This window comes from Hippocampus zosterae, chromosome 2 (assembly GCF_025434085.1).
Source record: "Hippocampus zosterae strain Florida chromosome 2, ASM2543408v3, whole genome shotgun sequence".
In the NCBI taxonomy this organism is placed as follows: Eukaryota; Metazoa; Chordata; class Actinopteri; order Syngnathiformes; family Syngnathidae; genus Hippocampus; species Hippocampus zosterae.
Window position 1 is genome coordinate 34,707,715 of NC_067452.1, and position 27,078 is coordinate 34,734,792.

General features: G+C 43.8%; 3 protein-coding genes across 8 annotated transcripts in view; 2 read left to right on the forward strand and 1 right to left on the reverse strand.

The window, feature by feature from the left end:
- Nucleotides 1-13,754, forward strand: part of celsr3 (cadherin, EGF LAG seven-pass G-type receptor 3) — a 66,821-nt gene extending 53,067 nt beyond the window's left edge. For 2 of the 4 annotated variants that reach the window (XM_052057323.1, XM_052057324.1), the window contains 14 exons: nucleotides 84-251; nucleotides 1,774-1,900; nucleotides 2,040-2,246; nucleotides 3,985-4,159; nucleotides 5,679-5,791; nucleotides 5,916-5,995; nucleotides 6,695-6,821; nucleotides 6,889-7,008; nucleotides 8,054-8,151; nucleotides 8,580-8,749; nucleotides 8,834-9,007; nucleotides 9,583-9,777; nucleotides 10,783-11,836; nucleotides 13,135-13,754. In XM_052057323.1, the coding sequence (XP_051913283.1) occupies nucleotides 84-251; nucleotides 1,774-1,900; nucleotides 2,040-2,246; nucleotides 3,985-4,159; nucleotides 5,679-5,791; nucleotides 5,916-5,995; nucleotides 6,695-6,821; nucleotides 6,889-7,008; nucleotides 8,054-8,151; nucleotides 8,580-8,749; nucleotides 8,834-9,007; nucleotides 9,583-9,777; nucleotides 10,783-11,836; nucleotides 13,135-13,162 (2,836 nt within the window). In that variant the 3' untranslated portion in view covers nucleotides 13,163-13,754. The remainder of the gene's footprint in view (nucleotides 1-83; nucleotides 252-1,773; nucleotides 1,901-2,039; nucleotides 2,247-3,984; nucleotides 4,160-5,678; nucleotides 5,792-5,915; nucleotides 5,996-6,694; nucleotides 6,822-6,888; nucleotides 7,009-8,053; nucleotides 8,152-8,579; nucleotides 8,750-8,833; nucleotides 9,008-9,582; nucleotides 9,778-10,782; nucleotides 11,837-13,134) is intronic. The other 2 variants (XM_052057325.1, XM_052057326.1) reach the window with 1 other exon arrangement.
- A 2,340-nt stretch (nucleotides 13,755-16,094) lies between these two features.
- Nucleotides 16,095-20,658, reverse strand: LOC127595697 (uncharacterized). Of its 3 annotated transcripts, none has more exons than XM_052057401.1 (4): nucleotides 20,377-20,658; nucleotides 19,064-19,113; nucleotides 18,808-18,976; nucleotides 16,095-18,596 (listed from the first exon to the last, which is right to left on the reverse strand). In XM_052057401.1, exons 1-4 carry the CDS (start codon nucleotides 20,579-20,581, stop codon nucleotides 18,277-18,279), a joined length of 744 nt encoding a protein of 247 aa, XP_051913361.1. In that variant the 5' UTR covers nucleotides 20,582-20,658; the 3' UTR covers nucleotides 16,095-18,276. The 3 variants fall into 3 exon arrangements, with proteins under 3 accessions (XP_051913361.1, XP_051913363.1, XP_051913360.1); XM_052057403.1 differs by having other exon boundaries at nucleotides 16,095-18,554; nucleotides 19,064-19,134; XM_052057400.1 differs by having other exon boundaries at nucleotides 19,064-19,134.
- Nucleotides 20,659-21,045: 387 nt separating this feature from the next.
- On the forward strand, nucleotides 21,046-27,032 carry wdr6 (WD repeat domain 6). The gene is made up of 7 exons (XM_052057342.1): nucleotides 21,046-21,181; nucleotides 21,365-21,451; nucleotides 22,353-22,514; nucleotides 22,658-25,319; nucleotides 25,404-25,481; nucleotides 25,764-25,880; nucleotides 25,961-27,032. The coding sequence occupies exons 2-7, from the start codon at nucleotides 21,382-21,384 to the stop codon at nucleotides 26,880-26,882; spliced, it is 4,011 nt and encodes a 1,336-aa protein (XP_051913302.1). The 5' UTR covers nucleotides 21,046-21,181; nucleotides 21,365-21,381; the 3' UTR covers nucleotides 26,883-27,032.
- The last annotated feature ends 46 nt before the right edge of the window (nucleotides 27,033-27,078 follow it).

Sequence of the window (27,078 nt, forward strand, 5' to 3'; positions counted from 1 at the left end):
GACAAGTTTCACAGTGGACTCTTTTAATTATGTCAAAAGAACCAGACTGAAATGTTCTGCCGTTCTCTCTCTCTTGTTTCCAGACTTCCCAGACACCCAGTTATGAACTCCCCAGTGGTGACCATCTCCGTCTACAACAATCAAACTTTTGTGGGCGGACATTTGGACCAGCCCATCCTACTGGAGTTTAAACTACTGGAAACGGCCAATCGCAGCAAGCCGCTGTGTGTGCAGTGGAACCACAGCAGCCAGTCAGTTCACAAGAATGCTTTTTGTTTAGTTCATTCATTCATTCATTCATCCTCCGAGCCGCTTGATCCTCACTAGGGTCGCGGGGGGTGCTGGAGCCTATCCCAGCTGTCTTCGGGCAGTAGGCGGGGGACACCCTGAATCGGTTGCCAGCCAATCGCAGGGCACACAGAGACGAACAACCATTCGCACTCACACTCACACCTAGGGACAATTTAGAGCGCGCAATCAGCCTGCCATGCATGTTTTTGGAATGTGGGAGGAAACCGGAGCACCCGGAGAAAACCCACGCAGGCAGGGGGGGGGCCATGCAAACTCCACACAGGGAGGCCGGAGCTGGAATTGAACCCGGTACCTCTGCACTGTGAAGCCGACGTGTTAATCACTGGACTCAATGCATTCATATAGTCGGTCTTTCGTGTTTAGTGCAGTGGTGGGGAAAGTTTTGTACTCGAGGAGTCGCTTTTGACTTGTATAACAGACAGTTGTATAAATAAGGGGCACTTGGGAAGAAAAAAAACCCTCCCCAAAAAACATTATGCCAGGACCAAACAACATACAATTTATTTTTTTTTTCCTCATCCACAAATGACCAGTATTTGAAAAAAAGTTGTTTGGTCATTGCATAATTTATTTGACTTTTTTTTTTGCACAACTCACAAATTTTGTTTTTAATCACCGTATTCCTACAGTGAGCATGTGTATGTGCCAAACAATTATATTTGTACGCATTTCTGTTCTTCTACTACCATTTTTTTTCATTTCCTTATTTAATGAGATAAAGGAATAAAAATAACTACATAAATGAATACATGCATTTTATGAATTGGTCATGTTTTTGAAAAATCTGCTAAATGAATTCGACAAACATTACAGAAATCTTGATGATTTAAATGCAGGGTAGGAAAGACCAGAGCGCTGACTCCTGGGCCACACTTTACCCACCGCTGCTTCGGGCGGATACATTCATTCATCTTCCGAGCTGCTTGATCTTCACTAGGGTCGCGGGGGTGCTGGAGCCTATCCCAGCTGTCTTCGGGCAGTTGGCGGGGGACACCCTGAATCGGTTGCCAGCCAATCGCAGGGCACACAGAAACGAACAACCATTCGCACTCACACTCACACCTAGGGACAATTTAGAGTGTTCAATCAGCCTGCCACGCATGTTTTTGGAATGTGGGAGGAAACCGGAGCACCCGGAGAAAACCCACGCAGGCCCGGGGAGAACATGCAAACTCCACACAGGGAGGCCGGAGCTGGAATCGAACCCGGTACCTCTGCACTGTGAAGCCCACGTGCTAACCACTGGGTTACCGGGCCAATTCATCTTTATTTATAGAGCGCTTTCAGAACAGCTGCAGCTGTAAGGCAGTCGATTCATGTCTCCCAAGACAAACGGCAAACATAATTTCATATAATCATGACATAATGTTGAGGTTCTCGATTTATTTGGGTCATACAATGTCATCCATACAACGATCTTCTCTCGCCAATTTTGATGGATTTGTTTTTGTGGCCCTGTAGGTGTGAGATCGGAGGCTGCTGGACAGTGAGGGACTGCATGGTGGTGTACAGGAACACCTCACATGTCCGCTGTCAGTGTCAAAGGCTTGGCACCTTCGGAGTGCTGATGGACAGTTCACAGAGAGAGGTTTGTGGCACGTACACGACTTATTTGTCTCAATCAAATGGTAGCGCGCCGGTACTTATGCGAGCAACACTTAAAGGTGATAGGCCTTACGTCTTCCGGTCATTCCGTTGGTTTCCTTTTTATTTGCTTTCACAAGCAGCAGTTGGAGGGCGATCTGGAAACGCTCGCCTTGATCACTTATTCCTCTCTGGTGCTGTCCATGCTGGCTCTGCTCCTCACCGTCCTGGTGCTGTCCTGCCTCCGAGGCCTCAAGTCCAACATCAGGAGCATCCATTCCAACACGGCGGCGGCCATGTTTTTGTCAGAGCTTGTGTTTCTGCTGGGCGTCAATCAGACCGAACAACAGGTTGGTACTTGAGCTCGACCGCCCAGTCGGTGTCAAGTTTGTGTTCTATGCTCCCTCTATTTTGTCACTGTCGACATCAGCCAAACGTCTATCCGGCGTTTAAGAGGCAGTAAATGTGAAATCTCTGGAGACATTTCACTTTGGATTCTTGCATCGGTGTTGTGATACTTGTAAACTTTGGCATCATTCCTAAGTTGACTCGCCAGATGGTTTGTCTGTAAAACAGCCTTGAGAAAAAGCGCTGCCAAATGGCGTCTGTCACATCCACTCGGGGCCAATCCAATCATCAGCTACTGTACGCGAGTAAAAGTACAAAGTGGAGACATCACAAGTGATGAAAAAGTTCTTTCATCTGTTTATCATTTGTTTTTACTGGGCGTCTGGGTCACGTAGAGAATCCATTTGGTCGCGGGTAATGTTTTAATTATTTCAATCGAGTTTAATTGTGGTTAAACTCAGCCCTATTTGCCTGTTTTCCAATTTCATATTTTTGATCAGAGCCTAAAATTGAATTTCTGAAAAATGTTTTTGTTTTCATTAGTGGTGTCAGTGAAACGCCTTTTTCACGGCATTAATGCATCCCCCTTATAACGCCGTCCTTTTTTTGTTTATTCTGCAACGAAGGTCCATTTTGACTTCAATCCCTCAAAAAGTATCCGGATCAGAAAATGAATGAAAAAATGAAATTATTTATGTGAAGGGTATTAAAATCCAATAAAATAATGGGACAGCAAAAAAAATCCTTGATTTTTTTGTTTTAAAAAAAATAATAAAATAAATAAATAAAAATCCCAATGAATAATAACATTTAATTCATCACAATGAAATATGTTTACTGCTTGACCGCACTTGTTTTCATTTCTGTTCGATTCAAAAAAGAAATCAAATAGTTTTTTATCCCCTGCACCATTTGTGCTGCACTGCGCTTCCATTTTCCCTTGTGGCTACTTTTCATGCCATTGGATTAATCTCATCGATGCGTTTGTGTGTGGCGGGGTATATCTTGCGTTCCTCCAGATGAAAATGCTGCACGTGTGTGCTCAGTCAGCATGAAATCTCATTAATTAAAATGCATTCTCACACAGTTGGCTGTATATTGTGAATGGTCGTCACCTCCAGCTGAACGACTGTATGTGCCGTCTTCATTAATGTATAGCGTGCATCATGCTTAGCAGAGCACGTTAGGACCCTCAGTACTCACTTTGCTATATTTGCCTTTTGTTCACTGTTAAGTTCATGCCGCGTGTGCGTGCGTGCGTATGTGTGTTCTGAAATATTGCACAACTCTGGTCGCAACGCTTTGCAAGCATCTAGTGAAGGGTAATGTTTCTATTAATTGAATTATGGCTGTAATCTAATTTTCATTACACTATGTACACTACTGTGCGTTTACAGCACGTTCATATGAATTTTTGCCTTTCTTATCCATTGCAAAATCAATGAGCTATAAATGTTGTGTTTTAGTGGAATTGGCGATTAAATTACTGATGCCTGTCATCTCAATCATACCTTTTTTGCACCTCGTGAAGTGTTGCTGGCCACCCTCCAAGATGTGTAGCCAAGACTAAATCCATTTGCAAGATTATGCGCACCTCCTTTACATCTTTCTCTTTGCTCGTATCTGCTTCTTGATCCTTGGTCTTTTATTTATTTTTTTGCCGTTCCTTCTTCACTTTGCGCCGTCTGTGGTGCCTCGCTTTGGAGTTACCCTCCTGCTCCTCTCCACGTTCTCTTGCAGTTCCTGTGCACGGTGGTGGCCATCCTCATGCATTACTTCTTCATGTCCACATTCGCCTGGATGTTTGTGGAGGGCCTTCACATCTACCGCATGCAGACGGAGCAACGCAACATCAACTTTGGCGCCATGAGGTTCTACTACGCCATCGGCTGGGGCGTGCCAGCCATTATCACTGGTAACGCACATTCATGAACATGCTTACCATCACTAAATTGGAGAAGTGTCTCCCTTCATACTTTGACGAATCATAATAGGCACTTAAACACTGAAATATTGGGCCAGCATACTCTATGTCTAATGTGATTGTTTTTTTTTTTTTTTTAACAAAGGCACAATTATGAATAATTGAACAGTATAATAATTGGTGAGTCATTTCAAACAACATAATGGAGAATAAAAAAAAATACATAATGCTGTCTTCTAATTCGATTTCTTGGATAGCTCATAGCATTAAAAAATATTGATGCACTTGCACATCTCTCTATTCTTTACATTAACTCCAAAAAATGCATGTCAGAAAGAAAACGGTGCTGTAAAAAGAATGTGTTGCGATGTGACATTGCTCCTAATGCAGAGTGACTGCTGCATCCGCATGCTGACAGTCAAATCATGCGCTCACACCTGTCAGACGGCGATGCCGATGCCGATGCCTTGCCAATATCCTCCACGTGCATCCGTCCACGGCAGCTGTCTGTGCAGATAAGGTGTCCTGTTGCCGTTTGGGCGGAATGTGTTTCACTGAAATTTTAATCTCAGCAGTCATAAGGTGAAACCTGAAATTGACAGATACTCAGAAGGAAGATTTCTTTTTACACATCCTGTTTGCAGGTCATTTCTGTCTCCCTTTCTCGATATGCATTATCAATTTCCTTCACTGCTATTACTAGTTTCTCAATTAACGCAAGAGCAGAAACGGGAGAATTTGACTCACCCGTGGTTCACTCTTAGTGAAATAGAACATCGCAACATAATATTTATTTTATCCATTCATTCTAGAAAAAACTCTAAACATGCTTGTGTGCATATTGAAAAATATAATTTGCGATAAAAATGGTACACATTTGCATGATTGCTGTATATTGAAGTATTGCGTACCTTAAGCAATGAATAAATTGAAAAGAAACTCTCATTTTCTACCATATGTGTATGGAAGCCCACATTTTTGTTGAGAACTGTTCATTTACAACACATTCATTGTCGTATAATGTTTCTTCTAGCCATGACCATCAAAAACATGCACAGCCACAGAGGTGCAGCAAAAATTAATTGATGTGAAAAAAGAAAAAAAAAAACAAGAATTTTTGGGTGCATTTTACTCGCGCCACAATCTATCTCTAAAGCTCCATATGTCTACATAACCATTGCTGTTGTATGGGTCTCAATTCTGTTCTTACAGTCCTCGGAAAATCAACACGCACTTGTGTTAATACAACGTCTGTTCATTTGCCAACACTCATCCTCTTCGCGACTAATTTAATTACCTTTATTTAATAACTTATGCATGCACAATTTAATGAAATGTGAAATTGTGTTCTCCTGCCCACGGGAAAATGATGCTGATATCAGAAAGACTTCTTGTGGGGGGAGGGGGTTTCAGTCTGGGGGTGTTCACTTCAAACATAACAGCAATAAACATTATTACATACAGTACGTAAAATATTTAAAACAACAACTTGGGTGTCTCGTTCATGAAGGTCTGGCAGTGGGCTTGGATCCAGAAGGTTATGGAAACCCAGATTTCTGTTGGATCTCCATCTATGACAAGCTCATCTGGAGCTTTGCCGGTCCAATCGCCATTGTCATATTGGTAACTTGTTCACATTTCATTTTTTCTCATATATTCTGGTCAAATATTGAGCAAACATTCCTTTTCAAAGCTGAATGTTGAACACAGTTGTTTCTTCTTCTGTGGCTGTCGTTCCTTTGTCCAGATGAATGGCGGCATTTTCATGATTGTCACCAAGATGTCTTGTAACACCTCTCAGAAGGAGACCAAGAAGCTTCCTGTCATGTGGGTACAGCAGCATGAAGGACAGTGACATATTTAACGAGTTAATACCATTACAGCTATTGTGTATTTATATGTAAAAGTTTCTGAGCACGGCCCCACAGTGGTGACTCTCAGGTCTGCTCTGTACTTCAACTACCGTATTTTCCGCACTATAAGGCGCACCTAAAAGCATTTGGCTTTCTCAAAACTTTTGCAAATGCCGACCTTATCATCCAATGCACCTTATATATGGATCAATATTCCGTTTTTTTGGACATAGTATTTTAAAGGTTTTGTAAGGCGCTTTGTTACAGCTGCAGCAGTTGTGAAAGTGCAATATAAATAAAGCTGCATTGTATTGTATTCCCTTTAGTGTAGTTTCATCGAGTGGATGGATAATGCAACTGCAGCCACTATTGTTGCTTCTATTCTGTGCGCCTTATAATGTGGTGCGCCTAATATATGAACACGGTTTTAAAATGGGCCAGTCATTGAAGTGCGCCTTATACTCCAAAGTGCCATATAGTGCGGAAAATACGGTCTATCTATATTCAGGCAGTCCCTAACTCTAATCAAATGAACATATTTTCAAAATATGTGTTGAATTATTCATATGAGTGATCTGAATGAAACGAGCAAATCAGTTGTTGTGTTGTCCCATTTTAGCTCCTATTTGTGTGGTTGCGTTGCATCTAACATCTAAGCCGTCATCCTTTGCAGTGCAACCATCCGCAACGCCTTCCTGCTATTGATGGTGGCCACCTCCACCTGGCTTTGTGGTTTAATGGCTGTGAACAACAGCATCTTGGCTTTCTACTATATTTTTGACATCCTCTGTTTAGTGCAGGTATGCGCATTCTGCATGGTCAGCATGCGAGGCTCAGACCCTTGCTTAGACTGGTTGTGTTCTGTAGGGTCTGTCAGTGTTGCTGGTGTTCACCGTGTTCAACTCTGAGGTGAAAGAGGCTTGGCAGGTGGCCTGTTTAGGGAAAAAGAGCCCCGGAGAAGAGCCGCCAAGGCCAACATCGAATGCTGTGAGTTATTATTATTATTTTTTACATTAATTATTTAAATACAGCTTTTCTTATCTTATCTTAAACCGTCAAGAAAACTCAGCATGATCTTTGTCAAGGTATGGTTTCCTATAAGGCTCATATATTGGATTTCATTAGACGATGCAATCATACATAATGTTGTGTCCAATGAGGTTATTTACAATGCTAAAATCCGCCCAGGCTAATCTCATTAGCCACACTGATTTGACTGTGATTATTCCCTCCATCAATTCTTCCGTCCATCTCCTGTGTCCACTCGCTCTCCTTCTGCCTCCGGGATTCGGTCCTGACCCGAATAAAATAATATAGGGCCCATCCTGCATTGTGCATGCGTGCGTGCTTGCACATTAGTGTACGTTAGTAACAATGTAGCTCATACAACCTTTTAACCTCCATTTCCGCCGCGACCCCCACTGTCAGATTTCAAATGACTACTGTATATCGTGCCCCATAGGAGCTATTATTGGCTGCACAGAATTGAGCGAGTTTGAAGTCCAACAGTATATGTACATTATAAATGATCTGCGAGCGCTCCGGCTTATTAATTGTGAATGAAGTATATACTGACCGAGGTCATGTCGAGTTTCATCATGTCCTACTTTTGTCAAAGCTCTTGGTCACTGGAAGTGACAAAATTGAAGGGATTTGTTAAAATGTCAGCACCTTACATGGAAGATGGAAATACTTGTTACCTTGTATTTTGTATGCTATCAAACTCAATATGTAAAAAAAAAAAAAAAAAAGGATGTAAAGTTTTCATTCTGATGAATGTGGATTCACAACCTGGAGACACCTCTTCTCAATGTCACAGTGGCATCTCCATTGCGGGCATATTTCCATATTTTGTAGAATCTTTCCAAAACAGTAGCAGCTGTTATCACCACGGTGCAACTCCTCATATTTTCACTTTGACATATTTTCACACAGGTAAAGCCTCCTTGTCTTGTTCCTCACATCAACTACAGCCTAACATAGCCTTTTTTAAAAGAATATAACCTGATATTAAGTTTTTTTTCTGCCACAGGCCCAAAATCCCTATCACAATGCTTCACTCCTTGAGCAGAGTGGGCTTCATCGCATCACGCTGGGAGCATCCACCATTTCCTCTGTCAGCTCCGCCAGGTATAAAAGCACATAAATATTATCATGCAGCATCCATACAAAAATACATCGCCCAAAAAAAAGGGGGGGAAATATCAATCATTCAGGAAGAAGAAGCTCGGGTGTCCTTGTGCCACTGGATATGGGGCACTATTGCTTTAGGGAGTGAATACTGTCACTCCAGCCTTTTAAAAGCCTGTTGTGTGTTTTGTGGGTCAGTGGGGTAAAGAGAATACATGTCAGATCAAACGGGGTACTCCAGTGAATGTAGAGCAAGACTAATTGTTGCCGGGAGTGTCTTTTTCTTTGTGGCTCGCTGCTTGTCCCCTTGTTTGGAATTGACATGCTATATTTGTGCAGAGGCCCTTTATTAGTCAGCATGAGTAAACATGCAGCACAACGTGTCTCTTAAGTGTGTCGTCACTCCTCTTCCCTCTTTTGCCTTTCAGAGAGAATCTTTTAGCGCGCCAAACTCTGGAACAAAGCATTGTTCAAACCGGGGCAACGGACCTGGATGTCGCCATGTTCCACAGAGATGGAGGTAAACAACCCGAAAGCGCTTCAATAAGCACAGGTCAACAAATTCCGTTTATGAAGTGCAGACACACACACGCACCAGGTTTGGACATGCGTTTTCGCTATAAAATCGGGAGGAGTGACGACTTTGGAAACTATTTATTTTGTCCCTCTACTTTCTTAAAAGGTGAAGATTCCGACAGTGATTCCGACCTCTCGATGGAGGAGGAGCGCAGTCTGTCCATCCCGTCATCGGAGAGCGAGGACAACGTCCGCCTACGCGGGCGCATCCAGCGGCGTTTCAAGCGATCCAATCACGGCGAGCGTCTGCTCACTGAGCCCACCCACAATGGTACCAAAGGTAGACAAATTGTCTCATACATACTGGAATAATCATTTTATTTTCTTTTAAGCCACTATTTGTCTTTTTTACATAATGCACAACTCTCATTGATTGTACAATAATCTAATTGTCTATGTAACATCCATTTGTTACATATTTTGATGCATTTTTATGATTTAGAAAACATTTATGGAAGAATTTTGGGGGGACTTGGAACGGATTAGGGCATTTACATGGAAAACGTGTCTCTGCTTACAAAATTTTCAAGTACTGAAATTTCTTCCAGAACCAGTTCATTTCACTGCAATCATATAAGCTGTGACATACTGTAATTCTTCATCTCTTACTGCGATAAAGTCAAATACTCAAACGGGATGTATGTAAATGTCGATAGAAAGGTATTTCATGAAATCCTGGAAATACTTTTAAGGTGCTTGATGCTGACTTAGCAGTGTATGACTATGAACCCCTTCTTGTGTGTGCTCTCGTGAATAGTTCAATGATGCACTTTTAATTTCACCTCTTCTGCTACTCTTAAATAATAAGTAAAAAATGGAAGCAGACCGTGACTGGTTCTTTGTGGTGTGTGCCAGATCTGGATGGCAACGACCTCTTGTCCTATTGGCCCGCGTTGGAGGAATGCGAAAAACACACCCTGCAAAAGTGGGGCTCCGAGCGCCCGCTCGGAGCCGATTATTGCAAGGATGCGGCCAACAACAACCAAGCCGACGGAGCGCTGACCAGCGGGGACGAGAGCGGCCTCACGCAGCCGCACAGGCACCGCAAGGGTAATTTCACAGACACCATTTTTACTCATCAAACATGGAAGCCCCAAACCTGATTGTCAGTACTGGCTAAAATAAATAGGCGTGGATAATTAACAATATCATTGTATTTGTTTGTTTGTGTGATTTTTAACATGCAAAGTGTGTGCAAGCTCTGAAAAGACTGTGGCGTCATTTTGATCAATACAGTATTGAAATAAAATGTTGAATTATGTTTGAAAATTTAATAATATTTTCAATGGTAAAACAGTGATACAAAGTCACATCCTGCCTATTCACAGTGAGCTATTCACAAGTTCATTTAGCCGTTTGTATTTTTTTGGGGGGGTGGGGGGTCTGCGGAACTATTCGTTGCACCTTATTGCATTTTTTTTTGCACTCTGTCTCATGCGGAAGAAGACATAAAATGTAGATGATGAAGACACCTCGCTAGTTGGAAAACAGTGATTGGAGTCTGAAAAATATGTTGAAGTTACATATTTTGACTGCGAGACCAAAGTCTTTGCCACGGGTTGTTAGTGACAGAGAGTCACGTGTTTCTGGCTTTGTTCTGGTCATTTAAATGCTTCAGCCTTCCAGGTAATATAAGAGGAGTTCTACTTCATCCCTTTTAACTGCCAGGGGGTGGATCTTAAAGCACTGAATGTTCCCTTCTTTGAACATACAAGGTTGTGGAAAGCATCTCTCAAATGTTTGACCTTCTGTCTGTGAAACTGGCAAACTGCACATCAACTTCATCTAGCATCGTCACTCACACACAGGACAGTGTGCCGTTTCCAGTGTGTACGAAGCTATTTTCTTTGAACAGTTAGAGCTTTAGTTGGGAGTCCCTCGGGGTGTATCACAAAACCCCAAAGTGGTGATTCTTAAACTGTTAACCTTGATAGAGAAAAAAAAAGGCTGAAAAAAATTAGCTGCAAAAATGTTCTTCCTGTTTTCCAACTTTGCCTCGACTTCCCGTCTTCCCTCATTGCTGCCTCCTGATATATGAACCTTTTGTGTCCCTAGGTATCCTCAAGAATCGTCTGGGCTGTCCCCCCGCCCTCCAGGGGCTTTCAACAGTGGGCCGGGGAGCCAGTGAGCTCAATTGGTACCGCACCTCCACCCTGGGCCACCGAGGTGTTCCTGCGGCCTCTTATGGCCGCATGTACTCGGCCTCGGTTGGTGCCGGAGGGGGTACGGGTTCCCTGTCGCAACCGGGATCCCGCTACTCATCCAGGGAGCATCTGGACTCGCTCACCCGGAGGCATCTGTCTCGGGATCCTCTCGGGAGGCAAACCGTCGGGGGCTCGAGAGACCGGCTGGACTCTCGGGGATCCCGGGACAATCTGGACCTCTTACCCAGAAGGAGAGAACTGGGACAGGGCACAGGGTTGGCGGGGTTGGGGCTGGATCACCAGCGAGTGTCGTCATCCAGGGAGAACCTGACCTCCTCCAGGGACAGACTGGACAACCATCACTCGGGCACTATCCACGCTTCGCGAGAGGACTTGAGGGGAAATGGCGGCGCTCTGGGTGGCAACGTGGAGGGCACTCTGAGCGGGTCCAGATCTCAGTTGAACATGCAAACTCGGCGACAGGCTTCATCTCGAGAGCACCTGGCAGGTGCCCTGATGAGCAGTAAGTCGAGGGAGCAGCTGGAGGCCAACGGGGTTGGAGCGCAGGCCCAACCCTGTCGGGAGTGGCTGCGCTCCCTGCCGCCCCGCCAGCCCTCGCACCCCGACCAGCCTCCGCCGTCCTCCCCGCCTCCGCCCATTTCGGAGGAGCCCCAGCAAGAGCCCTTCCCATCATCGGCTCACGTTCGAGGACGCCTGGACTCTGCATGTAGGTACCCCGGTCCGACGGGCGTTCCCAACATGGGTATGAACCCTCTGGGGAGACAACCCTCGAGCGAACACCTGGATATCCTCTCCTCCATCCTCGCGTCCTTCAACCCCTCTGCCCTCACTCCCCCAAACGCTGCCTCCAACTCCGGGCCCAACGGCTCGACCCACTGCCCCTCCGCCTCCCTGCCACAGTCTGCCACTTCCCACAGCATATCAGAAGTTTCCCCTGACTCGGAGTAAGTGTCCTCTTCGTCTGTCCCAACACAATGTCCTTTTGTAAAACATATTTTAAAAATGGCATCTTATTTTGATTGCTCGCATTTGTTAATTGGGTGCCATGGCAGCTTTCATCAAATGTCCACAAAATGTCAGAATCAGAATCAGAATCATCTTTATTGGCCAAGTATGTGCAACACACAAGGAATTTGTCTCCGGTATAACACGCTGCACTAGTATCATCGTAAACAACAAAATCATTGAACCATTTTAGAGTAACCAGTAGTTTTGTAGCACCATTTTGTGGTGCAAGAAGAGTGACTACGTCAGTGACTGTTTAAGGAGTTAATGGCTAAAGGGAAGAAGCTGTTTAAGTGTCTACTGGATGTGGTGCGCATGGATCTGTAGCGTCTGCCTGAAGGGAGTGGCTGAAAAAGGTGGTGGGCAGGGTGCGGGGGATCCAGGAGGATTTTCCGTGCCCTTGTCTTGATTCTTGTGAGTCTCATTCAGACAAACAAAAAAAACGGTTGCCTCTGAAAAATCTGATTTTAAGCGTGCAAAACAAGACCGCGGCGACCTGATTAAAAATATATATATACATAAATTTATTGAGAAGGTAAACATCTCTTCAAATTACTCAGTAAGCTCCCAATCTAATTACGGTACACTGATGCCATTCCTATGCTTGCGAGGATATTTTCGATGTTATTTATGACGTGTGCTGATAATTAACCTCTGAAAATTTCTGTCGGACCTTCCAGGATGTTATGATCTTTTCAAAATTATTTCCAACGCTGTAAAAGTTGCACCAATTGGTACTTGTATTATATTCAAGCATGGCAGCACGTTGGCCGAGTTGCTAGCCTCACAGTTCTGGAAATCAGGGTTTGAATCCGAGCTTCGGCCTTCCGGTCTGGAGTTTGCATATTCCTCTTATGTCTGCGTGGGGTTTCTCCAGGTGTTTCAGCTATTATGTGCCGCTTTCCACATTATCTGTTAATATTGTAGGCATGTCCTCGTCTCCTCCTTTTGTACCAAAAAAAAAAAAAGCGATAAAAGTAAAATGATATTGTCATTAACTCACTTGTATTCTTTGGCGTTTGACTCAGCATGACTTAGATTTGCTCTTGATTTTACTGCTTGGTGCTTTCTACCGCCTTATTACTTATTACTGATTCGTCTTACTGTTTATTGTATATGTTAAATCGCTCCATGTACAGCACTTTGTATGCAGCGATGGCTGTTTGAAAGTGCTCTATAAATACTGTTGACTTGACTTGACTTGATTAAAGTGATTTTTATCTTCTCTCCATTTCAGAGCCAATAGAAGCGAAGGGCAGTCTTGATGACGGCCTTTGTATTCCTTTATGCATTCCGAGGACAAGGTGAACCAGCGAGGCAGCGGAGGACTAAAACTCAGTTTTGGACACAGGTGATGACATTGTGCGGAAAAAAAATAAGATGCGGATTTTGATGGCTCAGAGGACAAAAACTGTTTACAAAACATCACACTCAGTCAGATGCAGACAGAAAAAAATGAGTGGAAAAGACTGTACAGACAAAAAAAAACATTTTTATACGATTTGTATCTTTTTCATTGGGGACAAAGGTGTCTCTCGTGATGTTTTGGTTTTTTTGTAATGTCTTTGAGTGAGGCTGGTGCGAGTGAGCTGTATTGAAGTCACACAAAAAAAAACATTTTTCATCAAAGCTGCGTGGTAATTGCAAATGGCACAACATCTGATGAGATCGCAAAGCAGAGTTGGAGGGAAACCGTTAACGTATCGTTGGCTGAAGTGTAAATAGAGGGCCGTTATTATTCCAAGTGAAGAGATTTGAATGGAACGAGATGATTGTAACGAGGACGACTGCGAAGAGGGCGCCGCGCGAGGCTTCAGGGTTTTGACCATTAAAGCGCCGTCACAAGTTGTCGTGAGATTGTGATGTTTTGTGATCCAAGTTCCGCCGTTCAATGAATGTGACCTTGTCGTCTGTCTACCTTCCGTGCCTGGGCCGTGACCGTGTACACGTGGCGTCGTATCCTCAGTGGGTGAGGGTTGACGCCCGCCCGCCTTTCTTCAGTTTGGCTACATTGAGACGTCTAAAAGGATTTCCTCTTTTTGCGTAATAACTCAACTTGATTGATTTTGGGTGAGGTGGGGGTAAACCCTGGACTGGTCATAAACCATCGCAGAGCACAATTAGACAAACAACCACTCACATTCGCCGAGGGACAATTTAGAGCCTTCACTGAAGCTAACAGCCATGTTTTCGTAATGTGGGAGCCGGCCAGAGGAGTTTGTCAAAATGTGCCCTGTTATTGGCTAGCGACCAGTCCAAGTTGTACCCCACAACACAAATGACGGTAAGATGCTCAGACAGAAGATGCACGGATTAGTAATACAGTAACTAAAAACAATTTGTTCATTCGATTGTCCAAAAAAATAATTCATTACTTGAATTGATCATCATCATCTGCATTTCATTTCAATAGTTACGCTATTTAAAATGGGCGGAAACCAGCTCAGGGTGTCCCCCGCTTGCTGCGCTTAAGTCGGCTGCGATAGGCTGCTGCACGCCCCGCGACCCTCGTGAGGATAAAGCGGATTAGAAAATAGATGGCTGGATGAAATAATTTAATCTAGGGTTTCCATTTAAATATTTGTACATTATTCTACCTTTGAAATGAATCAATTCTTGTTTTTTGAAAAATCCATAGTGGGTGCAAAACAAAACAAATGGGTCGCAAAATTGTCTCACTAATGCAGTGGAGACTAGAACATTAAATGCTTGTATGAAAATACTTGTTTTCCATATATACTCTAAATATATACATGTATGTATATATATTGTATACACACACAAAATCACATGAAAAATAACAGTTTGAAAATGAACTGAGCGTGCCTTCTCGTGACACGTATTCTTGAAAATTCCCGCCCCCCCCCACCCACACCTCCAATCCACCAAAATATATCACACCAAAATATTCCACATTGTCGTATTGTCTTTAAAAAAAAAAAACAACTCTGAAATGCTATTTTAGCCAGGCAGAGGTGAGGCTTTTCTGTACCAGATGGGAGCGAAAGCAGAGTCACAGCAAGAACTAAAAAAAACGGGCACCACACGGATTTGGCGACACTTTTAAATTCTGAATCGCATCATCTGGAACTGTTTCAACATATTTGGATTTGGTCCATCAGTATGAGAAGGTCACCTTGCTGCCAACCACTCGAGAGTATCGATGAAGTGTCCCTCGCCAGCAATGTGAGTGAGATGATGTTCCTCCCAGTTTTGAAATGCTGTGTGAAGGCCGGCTTAGTCTCCATCCTGGGGTGATTTCTGCAGTGCGGCTGCACCATTTTACACAGGAGATGATGTCAGTTGTGTCTCTACGTGCTTTTGAGACGTAGCTCTGTTTAATCACAGGCTGCTGCCGTTCTCACTCCTGCTGGAGGAAGCACAACACTCGGATGTCAACACACATTCACTCAGAGGCATTTAGAAACCGCAGATGTCAAGAGGCTACGGTTTGAAAGGTAGCCAATCAGGTGTCTCAAAAAAAGATGAAGATAAATGTTTTGTTGAAATGAGAAATGCCATGTTATTCGGAAGAAATGCAACATTTCAAACAGGTTGCCAACGCGTGCGTATTCCTGAGAGCAGCGCTTTGTTTGCGTCTATGCCTGTGTGACAAGCCCGCCCTCTGGAAGTACGGACCCCCTTGAAAGCTCACAAACAGTGCAATCCCACATCTGGGGACAAATATATAATAACAAAATGTTCCTCACTGCCTTTGGAACAATTTTACAAAAGCACTGATTATATTGTGACATCACCAAATAAATCTGACATCCTTGCATGAATAGTGGGTTTTTTTAAAGAATTTTTTTTCCAAGAGAAAAAGGTGTATTTTTGTATTTTTTATTTTTACAGGGGAAGTCAAGTCAAATATTTTCTTTACCGTATGTTCAGTGTAATAATCATCTTACAAGAATATGTATTTTTATTATTATTTCATAATATGTATGAATTACAATAAGGGTAAGGTTCAGCAACAGGTGGACTTTTTTTCTGAGACGGTAAATTACAACGCATGGTAAAATCCACATTGAAAAAGCTTTTGTAGGTGAAAAATATATACTTACTGTATATTTCTAAAAATCTGATGTGCTAGAAAAGATTTCAGACATTTTTTAAATCGGTGTCATTTTTTAGTATGATCTGTAACATTTTCTCACCTGCAATGTTGCTCACAAACCAAATTGCCGAATTGTGTTTTTATTTACACCTGATATTAAAGCTGCCAAATCAAAAATAACCAATACGACTCTCGGAAATAACATTCAAAACTATTTACATCCATGCAAATCCAAACTTTTTGTCAAAACTTTTTTTTTTTTACATGATGTCACACAGCTGTGATGCCAACATATCCTCATGGAAGTGGATGTAAATATTGTTTAAAGGGATCATTTTCTCCTCCCTCTTGATTTAATACAGATCCAAGGTTGACGTAGAATTCTATCCGTTTTGTTTTCATTCAATTTTTCAAAATTGCAACAGGGAGGCAAAGTGGTTGAATCAAGAATCGAATTATCTCGGAAAGAAACAAGAATGAGGCAGTCCGAGTCGCGATGCCTGATGCATTTGTCTTTACGATGGGATGCTCTGCATTCAGCAAGCAAATTGCGGCATGAAATCGTCACTGTTCCCGTTACCAAGGATACAATAGAAATGTTGAACATTCAAAAGATGTATTCATACATGGCTGTTTTTATGTATATTTTGTGTGTGTGTGTGTGTGTGTGTGTGTGTGTGTGTGTGTGCGTGCGCCCGTATGTCTGCTCAAGACATGAGGATCCCATTCAATAAAATGCACAACAGCAGAATGGGGAAATTATTATTTCTTTGTTTATGCAATGGCTGATCCATTTTTAACCATAACACGAATACTCTGCATTAGAAAACATGACTGTACAGGAATGATGTTCATCTGATGTCACTCCGATCTAATGAGCGTTAAATTGTCTTAAATGTATTAATTTGTCCCTCAATATTTACAAGGTAGAAACTTCCTTCTGACCATGAAATTATGTTTATTCATTACATTTTTTTGGGGGTGGGGGTGTTGTTTATAGTACATTTCAAAGTTAGACATGCACATACAAGCTGCAAAGTGTAGTTCGATTGCCCATATAAGAATGTTGGCAGAAGCAAACGTGACATGCATACTGCAGTCATTCATGACAAAACAAATGTATACCGACTGCCACGTAAAAGTGTCCTTTCCGAGTGTGCAAATAGAATAACTCACAGATCAGACAAAGCTTGGAAAAATTATTTTGGTAGTCTGGACTCATCTGCATGAGCAGTTTGGTTCCATGAAGAGCAAAATATGCAACTGAAACATACAAGCTAATAGAAGGAAGCTAATAGCTTTTTAACAAAACAATCAAACAAACATCCAAAAATATATATAGCTTTAAATCAACTGCATTTGTGCAAGCAGTTTGGTTCCTTGAAAGGGCAAAATGGGGAAACTAAAACCTGCCATTGAACCCGTTCCACCAGCTTGCTATTTTGCTCAGAGTTTATTAACAAGCTAGCATTTGCCAGAACATTAGCATGTCATGTGAGTTGTCACTCCACAGTTTCATTTTAGCATTCTTTATATTAGTTCCTATAGGATATCAACGTAATACAAATAATCTGTTCCAGGGTCAATGTTTCACCACAAGCAAGAGCTGAAGGAAAAATTAAATATATTTAACATACAAAATATTTATTATGAAATTAGCCATGAAGTTGAAGGTCTAATTCTGAAGTGTACAACATCCGGGGCAGATTCCAATACACGTATCCACTGAATCCAGATACCCAACATGTCATGTTAGTTGGAGGATTGCCGCAGATCAATTTGACTCGAGGCAACAAGGTGATTGAGTGGTTCCCACATCTGCCTTTGAATCTTGGCTCCAGGTTTCCTCTGTGGGATTTTCATATTTTTCACTTGCTTAGTTGATTGGGTATTCTATCTGCACTGGGATAGGCTCCAGCTCATCTGCAACTCTAATGAGGATAAGCAGTAAAGAGAATGTACCGATAGGTGATTTTTACCCCCATTTTACAATATCTGAGATCTGAACTCTCAAACTTGGCTAGTTTCTGGAATATGGATTAATCGTAAGGAATGAAAGCTCAACATCTGTCTAATAGCAACAAATACAGAACTGGTAATTGGTCCCATCTAGCTCACTTAAACAGTAACGAAAAAAAAAAAAGAAAAACAAGTGGGCCTAACATTGTACCTTGCTTACTCTCACAAATGTTCTCCTTGTGCAAGAAAGGCTGACGAGGCGAAGGACTATCAATCAGCATTCAGGTGCAAAACCATGTATGAAAATAGTTCAGTGGGGTGTGAGGCAAGCGCTAAAATGGCGAAAAGTAAAAACTCGGCTCATCCCGTGGGATCGGGGCCTCTCTCTTCATCGCTGCTGCCGGGGGACGATGGTGGCACATGCTCTCCCATCCTCTTTAGCTTGGCCTTGTAGTAGTTCTTCTTCATCCTGAAGGCTTTCACTTTCTGCCGAGCGGCTCGCGTCTTCTCTCTCACTAGCTCCTGCTCCCACGCCAGCACCTTCATCCTGTTCTCCCACTCCAGCAACCTCATGTGCTGCTGCTGCTCCAAGACTTCCGCCCTCTGCTGTTGATCCGTTGCTTCGTGTGACCGCCCCCCTGCCGACGGGACAAGACGTTGGGTGACGAAGCCAGAGGTGCCTGTACAGGTGACACACGTACAAAGGTATTGGCAGTTGTGCCCACAGGAAGTGAATTCTGCAACGCTGGTCGACTTCCGAGTTCTCATTTCAATCAATCTTCCGCTTAGGGAAGGAAGAATGTGAAGTTTGCGCTGCAAACGTTACATGTTGCCATTCTCTCTCGATGTGCCGTTGAATATCTGATTTGGTGTCAAAGTGACTGCATCTACCTGCGGCTGTGAAGTAGGCTGCGGGGAAGGACGCATCCTGCACCTCAGTATTGTGAAGACTGGAATTTGACGCCGGGCTGTGTTGCAGATCTGACCAGTCGTTCCCCGGTAGCCTGTCCAGGTCGTGACGCTGCAGGCAGATCGCCACGTGGTCCTTGCTATCTTCGGCCTGTGTTTCATACCGAGGTTTTACTTCCAGCTGAAATAATGCTTCATATACTGTTGCTGTTGTAGAAAAGGGTTTTAACATAGTTACCCGATTCAAGCTGCCATTCATCTGCCCGGCAACGTTAATCATCAAGCTGCCTGTTTGAAAGAACAAGAGGACTGCAGGTGTTTGTGGCAACTAGTGGACAGAGCAGGTACAACGCACCCAACAAAAATCACTTCAAAGCAAGATACAGCACTGTTTAGAAATCATGACTTAAGATAATGGTTATTATTTGTAAATACATTTTATTTCTCACTTTAATATGTAATATTTTGATGACTATAATTGTATTATAGTGTTTGTGTTTGGCAACGTATCCACATACAGAGTGAACTTTAGCCTGTGAAAGTAAACACTTACAATCTTTTTTTTTTAAGGGTGAGCCATGGCACAAACAGCAAAAGCATTGACACTGCCTCTAAAATGTGTTCAAGTGCCTATATTGATAACTTCAACCATAAATATACCACACACTATGATCACAAACACTTACTATTTCAAACCCAACTTGCATTACCCTTTAAAATAGATGGCTTGTAGCTATATAAAAAGCATGTATTGAGATAAGATAAGATATCCTTTATTCGTCCCACACTGGGGAAATTTACAGCCTCAGCAGCAAGAATGTATGTAGAAAGAAGTTGTATTGTTGTATCATTTGATTTATTAAAAAATCACCTGCATTACGCATGCTCATGTGAGGAAGACTCTCCCTAACTTCCACTGACAGCTCCAAATAAATTTAGCGCCTTCCTGAATTACAACGATTTTCGGCTTCTCCACTTCTTTGACAATTACGACTTTCCTTTTAACCAAGACTTTACCACCATCTTGTGGCATTAGAGGACATGACACGAAAGAGGATCGTTTCCACATGAAAAAAAAACTACGAATAGTGCAATTTGTTGATTGTGAAGCAAAAATAGGGTGCGGTTCACAAATTCTTGATTAGTGGTGTATATTCAGAAAAGAGTGCCACAGACAGCTATGTTAAATTGTACGTGGAATGCAAGTGTTCGCTTAGACCGCACTACCACCATGACCTCTGGTGCTGATTTATTAATAAGCACTGCCTCGATGAATGGGTGCTTTTCATTGACAGCATCGCTTGGCACGACGCACCATCCCTGAGATGTAGAATAATAATTGAAATATACTGCTAATGTCGGGTTTATATTGCAGTCCTTCATTTAACAGTTTTTTGCTGACCTGTCCCAGCAATAACAAAGCGAACAACATGCATGGTGTCGTAATTATGTTATAGGAAGCAAGCAGCCCACTGTAACACACCGAGAACGCTCATGATTTTATTTTCCCCTGTTATTTTTTTCTCGTTTGACATGTAAAGCTTTATCTACCTTCCACAAGCTTGCGCACCGCCGCTTTGTGGCCAGCTCCCCCTGCGTGGCTGGTGAGAGCAGCCTCGCCCATGGTCTGAAGTTTAATGGATTTACAACAGGCCCGACATCGGGCGAAGTGAATGTCCTGCGTGTCCTTAACCAGCCAGTCTTTGTAGGCCTCCTTGGAGAGCCACGACTCCTGGAATTTACACTTCCCAGGCATAGTCGAGGGAGAAGTTAGCTGGACCGCTATTCCACACAGCCTCACCTTTTACCGGTGCATTCAAGTTCACTCGGAAAGGGGAACTGTTTCGTTATCTCCCCGCGCCATTTCATATCTACCGTATTTTGTAACCCCCGCGTTATGTTTGCAGCAATACACAACCCTTTAAAAACTATCTGGCATTTGTTCTATTCACATCACTCAATAATTGAATCTATAACAAGTCACATCGCAATGGCGTTTACATTTGTTGCTCATAAAACTTATATCTGCTCCCCTAGTTGACTATTGCATTTATAATCAATGCAAAAAAGAAAAATAATGTGTTTTGTAAGAACGATCCCTATTCTGTAGTTGATATTTTCGATTGTGGCATTTTAAACAATATCCCTGAATGCTTCACAACGCCGGTGAACTCTGACACATGACTCATAGTGTCCAATACAAATTCAGATAGAGCATTTTCTGCCAATCAGCAACTAGGAAACCTTGTGAGAAGTCTGATTGGTCAGAACGCGGCATGGAACGGAAGACTGAACAGAGACACGTTGGATCTAATTAGAAACTACAAAATGGAAATGTTTTGAAGATACATTGTAGGTAAGATGTAAAATGAAAGTGTTACTTTTCCATAGCCTCACATAAACTCTAATATAAATGCTTGTGCAATATTTCAGCGTCTTCAAAGTATTACCCTCGCGAGTCCCTACCAAGTAAACTGGTTTATTTTTGCATCTACGGTGTGTAACCAAGGTATGTTGTTCTATGAATGTTTCTTTCAAGGTCCCGATCACAGAAACATGGAGACAGCAGCATTGGTTGCCCCGGTCACAGCTCTGGAGTTCCTGCAGGATACGTTTCTACTGACAGGTGCATGTAGGCTTTATTTGTGGTCACAGTCTTGTTGTTCCCAACAGTGTTTGGGATTGTGGACCCCGAACCTTTTTGCCATACCATGAGTACCCCCTCAGTCATAAATGATGATCTTTCTACAAATGTAGAGCACAAACCAATAGCTGTTAAAAAGAAAATTATTCAACTCGACTCAACTGTATTTATAGATCACTTTAAAAATACACCCCACAGTTGTATTTTCTTTTTATCGGGGTTATGATCACAATTTCTTGGGCGAATTACACAAGTCTACACTGTAAACAAGTTCAGAAGACGTTTTGAATAATTCCAACCAGCTTTATGAAAACAGTTTAGGGCGGCTTTTCTGGTCCCTGGGTGCACAAATCAATGGCCATAAAGACGTGGTAGAATGAGTTTGGTGTGGAAGAACACCACCTAACACCTTTGGGATTTATAGTGATTCTCAACTCAAAAGCCATTTTGGTTGGGTAGTAAACAAAAACGACAAAACAGGTATTTGCAATTTCATGTGAAGATTCAAGGTTAAGAATGGCACGCACTGAACAAGAAAGAAATCAGGGTCACACGGCACAAGACAGCATGCTACCTGTTTTACCTTTGACAGTTTTGTATTTCCAAGGGAAGTGTTTCTCATACTAATATTTACTCTGATGATTACATACGCTTTGGCACATTCCAGGCCAGACTAATCTTGGAAACACATTTTGACGATCAATGTCTCAAGGTGCCTGGGTAACAACAGTTGAGAACCACAGAACTAGAAAAAAATTATTGTGACTCTACAAATCAATATTTTCCTCTGGTGTCTGTATACTTTTTCCCGTAGGCTGTTATGGAATTTCAGAATTTTGTCAATGTTACAATCATAATATTCCTCCGTCATCTTTGTTGCCAGGTGAGGGTCCAGTGTTGACGGTGTACAGTCTTCAGCCTGTACCGAAAGCATGTACCTCAGTGCCTGTGCTCCAACAGCACCGCATCCACGGGATAAGGTCGAGAGTCTCGACGACAATTTCACGACCGAGTTCGTTCACAGAGAGTTGCAAAGAAACCAAAGGTCAGTTTAAGTTAGTCTTCTTTCATGTAACGTTCAGGGTGGCGTCACACATTTGGCTGCCGCTGGTTTCTCCTGTCTGTCATGTATGTATTTAGTCATCATACAGTTCGCCGACCAAAATCCATCCTCTTCTCAATCCCCAGGCTTGAGAAACTCCTATGACCTCGCTGTGTTTGGCGGGAAGACGGTCAGACTTGTGAGACTTCATTTGGATGTCTCTGCTGTGGAGCTCGCACAGTTAGAGATATCGCGTCCCCCTTTGGAGCTTCAGGACTGGATTCTGGATATCCGCTGGCTACGTGAAGACAAACAGTCTCTCCTGTGTGTAGCTGTAGCCCATAACGGTGCCCTTGTCCTGGACATCAACTCAGGGAATGCTCTGGCTCACTGCTCGTGTCTGGAAGGGTGTCTGCTGTACTCTGCGCTCCTTGTAGTGCACAAATCCTGGACAGATACTGTTGTGATAGGAGGGACGGTTTTCAATCAGCTGGTTCTCTGGAAACCTGGAGGAGAAGCGAGTCGTAACAAAGCTCCAGTGGAAAGACGTTTGCTGGGTCACACCGGTGTTATCTTCAGCATCTCTTACCTTCAGGAGAAAGGATGGCTGGCGTCAGCTTCAGACGACCGCAGTGTCAGGGTTTGGGCTATCGGCGTTTTAGGGGGCTGCGGAGGCAATTGTGGGGATTTGAAGCCAACTTGCTTAAGAGTGCTTTTCGGACACCAAGCAAGGGTGTTCTCTGTGTGCCTCTCCCCAAGGAGAGTGTTTAGTGCTGGGGAAGATGGGGCTTGCTTAATTTGGGACGGGGCTGGAGGTGGGACAGTTCTTCGCACTTTGAAGGGACATCGAGCCGGTGGGATTCGAGCGCTGGCGGTCAGTCCGGGAAGAGATGACACCGGCAGATGGGTGGCAACCGGGGGAGCGGATGGAGGGGTGAAGTTGTGGAAGGTTGAGGACGATGAAAAGGAAGACACTGTCACAAAGACAATAACAGACCTGGAATTTTCCGGTCGAGGTGTGCCAAAAGTAGTTTGTGTCGTAGAAGGCGAAGCAAAAAATACGAAGTGGAGCCAGTGTAGGATTCTGGTTTGTACCGACCAAGGTTTTGTTTACCAGTATGCTAACGGCCACTGGGAGTTGCTCTGGCAAGGTTCTCTTGAGTTTCAGTCCTACTGTGTGATGGAAACGGTGGCTGTGAGAGTGAAAGACTCAACAAGTAAAGCGAATTTATGTGCTGTTGGGAGCCTTAGTGGAGCCTTAAAGGTCTTTCCCATCTCTCATCCCCAGAATGAGATTCCGCTCCAACCTGGCTCAGGAAAGATTCATAGTCTTATTTGGCAACAGTGTGATCAATACGTGTATTTGCTAGCGTCAGCTGCCGAAGGACAAGTCTATCGCTGGTGTATTGACGTGAGATTCAATGAAATGGGTACTCTGTCTCTCCGGGTAAAATGCTGTCCTTCTTTTGTCCTGCCTACTTGTTCAAAGCGTTGGCTGACCGCTGCAGTGCGCCTTCCCTCCAAATCCAAGGGGGTTCTGTGGGTGTGCGGGGACAGAAGAGGGTCCCTGCTTTTGTTTCTGGAAAATCTGGAGCGCAGCGGCGAGGAAGAGACGACTGACTGTATGCAAGCGAATAAAAAAGGTCCTGAAACTGATGGGGCACTGCAAGAAAAAGAGAGTCGGGAGGAGCACAAAGACTTGACGTTGTCGCCGATAAGCTGCTTGTTTGGGGTGCATGGAAAACAGGGTGTTACATCAGTCTGTGAATATCAGGGACTTCTCTATAGCACTGGGAGGGATGGTTGTGTCCGTATTTTCAGAGTGTATGACTCACAGCCAGAAAACCATGAGGGAAGTGGTGAGGGCCCCCTTGAACTCGAGGTTCTGAGAGTCCAGCGAGCTTGCAAAGGTATGGAGTGGCTAGAGAGGGCTTTGATCATGGAACCGAACATTTCTGCAGAGAATGGATTTATAAATGAATTCAAATGCCAAAATACGGTACAGGAGTCTCTGACAAAAACTCCTGTGGATGATGAAAAAGGTTCAACGATTGAAATCAAGGGAACGGATGCCCGGTTTGTCATCTTTGGCTTTCATGCCTCGCAATTTGTGGTTTGGGATCCAGTAAAACTGGAGAGGTTATTAGCAGTGCCTTGTGGCGGTGGCCATCGCTCTTGGACTTTCTGGCCAGTCCACACCGGGGTTTGGCCCGGATACGGAACTCTGGTTTTCATCAAGCAGGGATCCGTCCTGGCTTCCGAGCGCCCCCTAGAGTCAACAAGCGGGTCAGGAAGGACATGGAATGAAGGATGGAGCCTTAGAGAGGGCATTCATGGGCGGGGGATCGGGTGTGTTTGCCGGCTTGGGAGCATTTGCGTTCCCAACGACAGTACAGCAAACCTCGCAGAAACATCGAGGCCGGTTGGGGTCCAAATTGAAGGGCAGTGGGAAATAATAGTCACAGGTGGAGAAGACACAAGCTTAACCGTTTTGGCCGTACATCCCAATTCTGGTAGCGTCACGGTCCTCTCCATTATTACCGACCACATCTCAAGTGTACGGACTATGGTGGCGCTAACTCACCAGGACAGACTGAAACTTACTTCCCAATCCCAGTCCCTCTCCGCTTTGTTAATATCAGCCAGCGGGCGAGCTCAATTGCAGTGTTACCGGCTGCAGATTGGTTGGAACAAGCGGAGACTGACCCCCTTCTGCCAGGTAGTGCAGGTGGCCAGTCACCGATTGGACGAACACTGGGAGAGGAAGCGGAACAGACACAAGATGGTGAAAATAGACCCGGAAACAAGGTTAGTCAGAAGACTGATTTGGTGTCGAAACCTGAATTGTAAGTACTTTGAAGAACTATTAGCATCATGGCTATGTATTTTCAGATACATGTCTATGGCTGTGGTTGACCATAACTCGGATGCTGTTCTTGTGGCTCTTGCCTGCAGTGACGGGGCAGTCAGGTTCGTGATGATGCAGCAAATATGGTATCGGGGCCCTAGATGAGTTCTTCTCAGTTATTTTCTGCTACGACCCCTTACGAAGAAGAAACTATTTTGCTACCCCCAATCCCCCCGCAGTGACGATAACTAGTATCATTTGAAATTGTAATGAGTACACCTCTGCATAACAAACATTCAAGAAAACCACAAAAACAAGAAAGAAGTATAGATCAACCTAAAACATATTTATTTGGAATCAATAGCAATTTGATGGATCCTCACTGCTGTTGCCCTCATTTCTAGATTGTTCTCTGTCAGTGAAGTGAAACGCCAAATATACCTGCTGTGGGAGACGTTTTACCACCAGCGGTGTGTGCTCAGTGTCGCCACCTGCAGTCTAAAGGCTGGAAAAGGCCACAGGTGAACACTTGTTTCTGTTTTACAGATGAAGTGTGAAAATGGAATATGACAAATTCGTCAAGTTTGTATTTTTTCTGCAGGTATATGCTGCTATTCAGTGCTGCGACGGATGGCAAGATTGCAGTGTGGGATCTGACCCCAGCAGCTTCTGGCTGTCCGAGCGATGCTCCAACTCCGCCAATCCCGTGCCACAGCATTGCCGCCCACCAGAGTGGTGTCAACTCTTTGGCTGTTTGGCCTCACACACAAGAGCCCCTAGATGGCGGTTGCCTGGTAACCATTTCGAGCGGAGGGGATGATGGACAGCTGACGGTGTCCACCATTCGGGTGGACTTCCTGGAGGACCGTTTGAGGACGGTGGGCGTCACACAGAACCAGCCGCAAAGCCATCTTGGTCTATATCTCCTCTCCCAGTTGAGTGTCCCTTCGGCACATGCAGCCCCTCTGACTGCCCTTAAGCTCCTTCGACCAGGTCTGATCGTCACCGCCTCTTGTGATCAAAGAGTCTGCCTGTGGGAGCTTTGTAGTACTAGTATCAACCACAGCGGGGTGCTGTGCTCCCATGTTGCTGATGCTGCAGGACTTGCAGTGTGGCAGGAGCCAGTGGTGGAAGATGGAAGGAATGCCGAGTCTGATGCGGACAAGGTCTTTGTTTGTCCAAGGGCAGAAGGTCAAACACACTTAAAACGAGGGGGGCTGGGTCATAAGGACCAAGACGTTGTCGGTGGGTCATGGGAAAAGACGGATGACTCAATTTTGAAGATGGACAAAGAGACAAAGTATTGCGGGAAAATACAGACTAATGACCAAGATGGAGATGAGACGATCACAGAAATGGCTTTAAGATCTTCCTGTGAGAGAAAGGGAGCGAAAGAAATAACCGGATGGGTGCTGGTCTGTGGTCAAGGCTTCCAGCTGCTTCGAATTCGAAATAAAGACAATGATGAAGCCATCCGAACAAATGAGAGGAGGAAAACCGAGGAAGACAAAACCGCACAGTAGCTTTGCACGGACACTCTGCATGAGTGCAGCAAATGTTTATTTACGATCACGTCACATGTGATCCATTTTTGATTGCACATGACGCAATCATTGTAAGCATTTTGTCACATTTACAGGCTTTTTGAAATAAAGCTACCGTAATTTATTCAATTGCTTTATTTCTAAGTCATCCGTGAGGCAGCTGTAAAGGATGTTT

Coding starts and splice junctions, on each gene's coding strand:
- LOC127595697 (XM_052057400.1), bottom strand. CDS start 20,581: ATGCCTGGGAAGTGTAAATTCCAGGAGTCGTGGCTCTCCAAGGAGGCC. Junction 19,135..20,376: donor GGTGCGCAAGCTTGTGGAAG/GTAGATAAAGCT, acceptor AAACACCTGCAG/TCCTCTTGTTCTTTCAAACA. Junction 18,597..18,807: donor AGCCTACTTCACAGCCGCAG/GTAGATGCAGTC, acceptor TCACCTGTACAG/GCACCTCTGGCTTCGTCACC.
- wdr6 (XM_052057342.1), top strand. CDS start 21,382: ATGGAGACAGCAGCATTGGTTGCCCCGGTCACAGCTCTGGAGTTCCTG. Junction 22,515..22,657: donor GAGTTGCAAAGAAACCAAAG/GTCAGTTTAAGT, acceptor CTCAATCCCCAG/GCTTGAGAAACTCCTATGAC. Junction 25,881..25,960: donor AAGGCTGGAAAAGGCCACAG/GTGAACACTTGT, acceptor TTTTTTCTGCAG/GTATATGCTGCTATTCAGTG.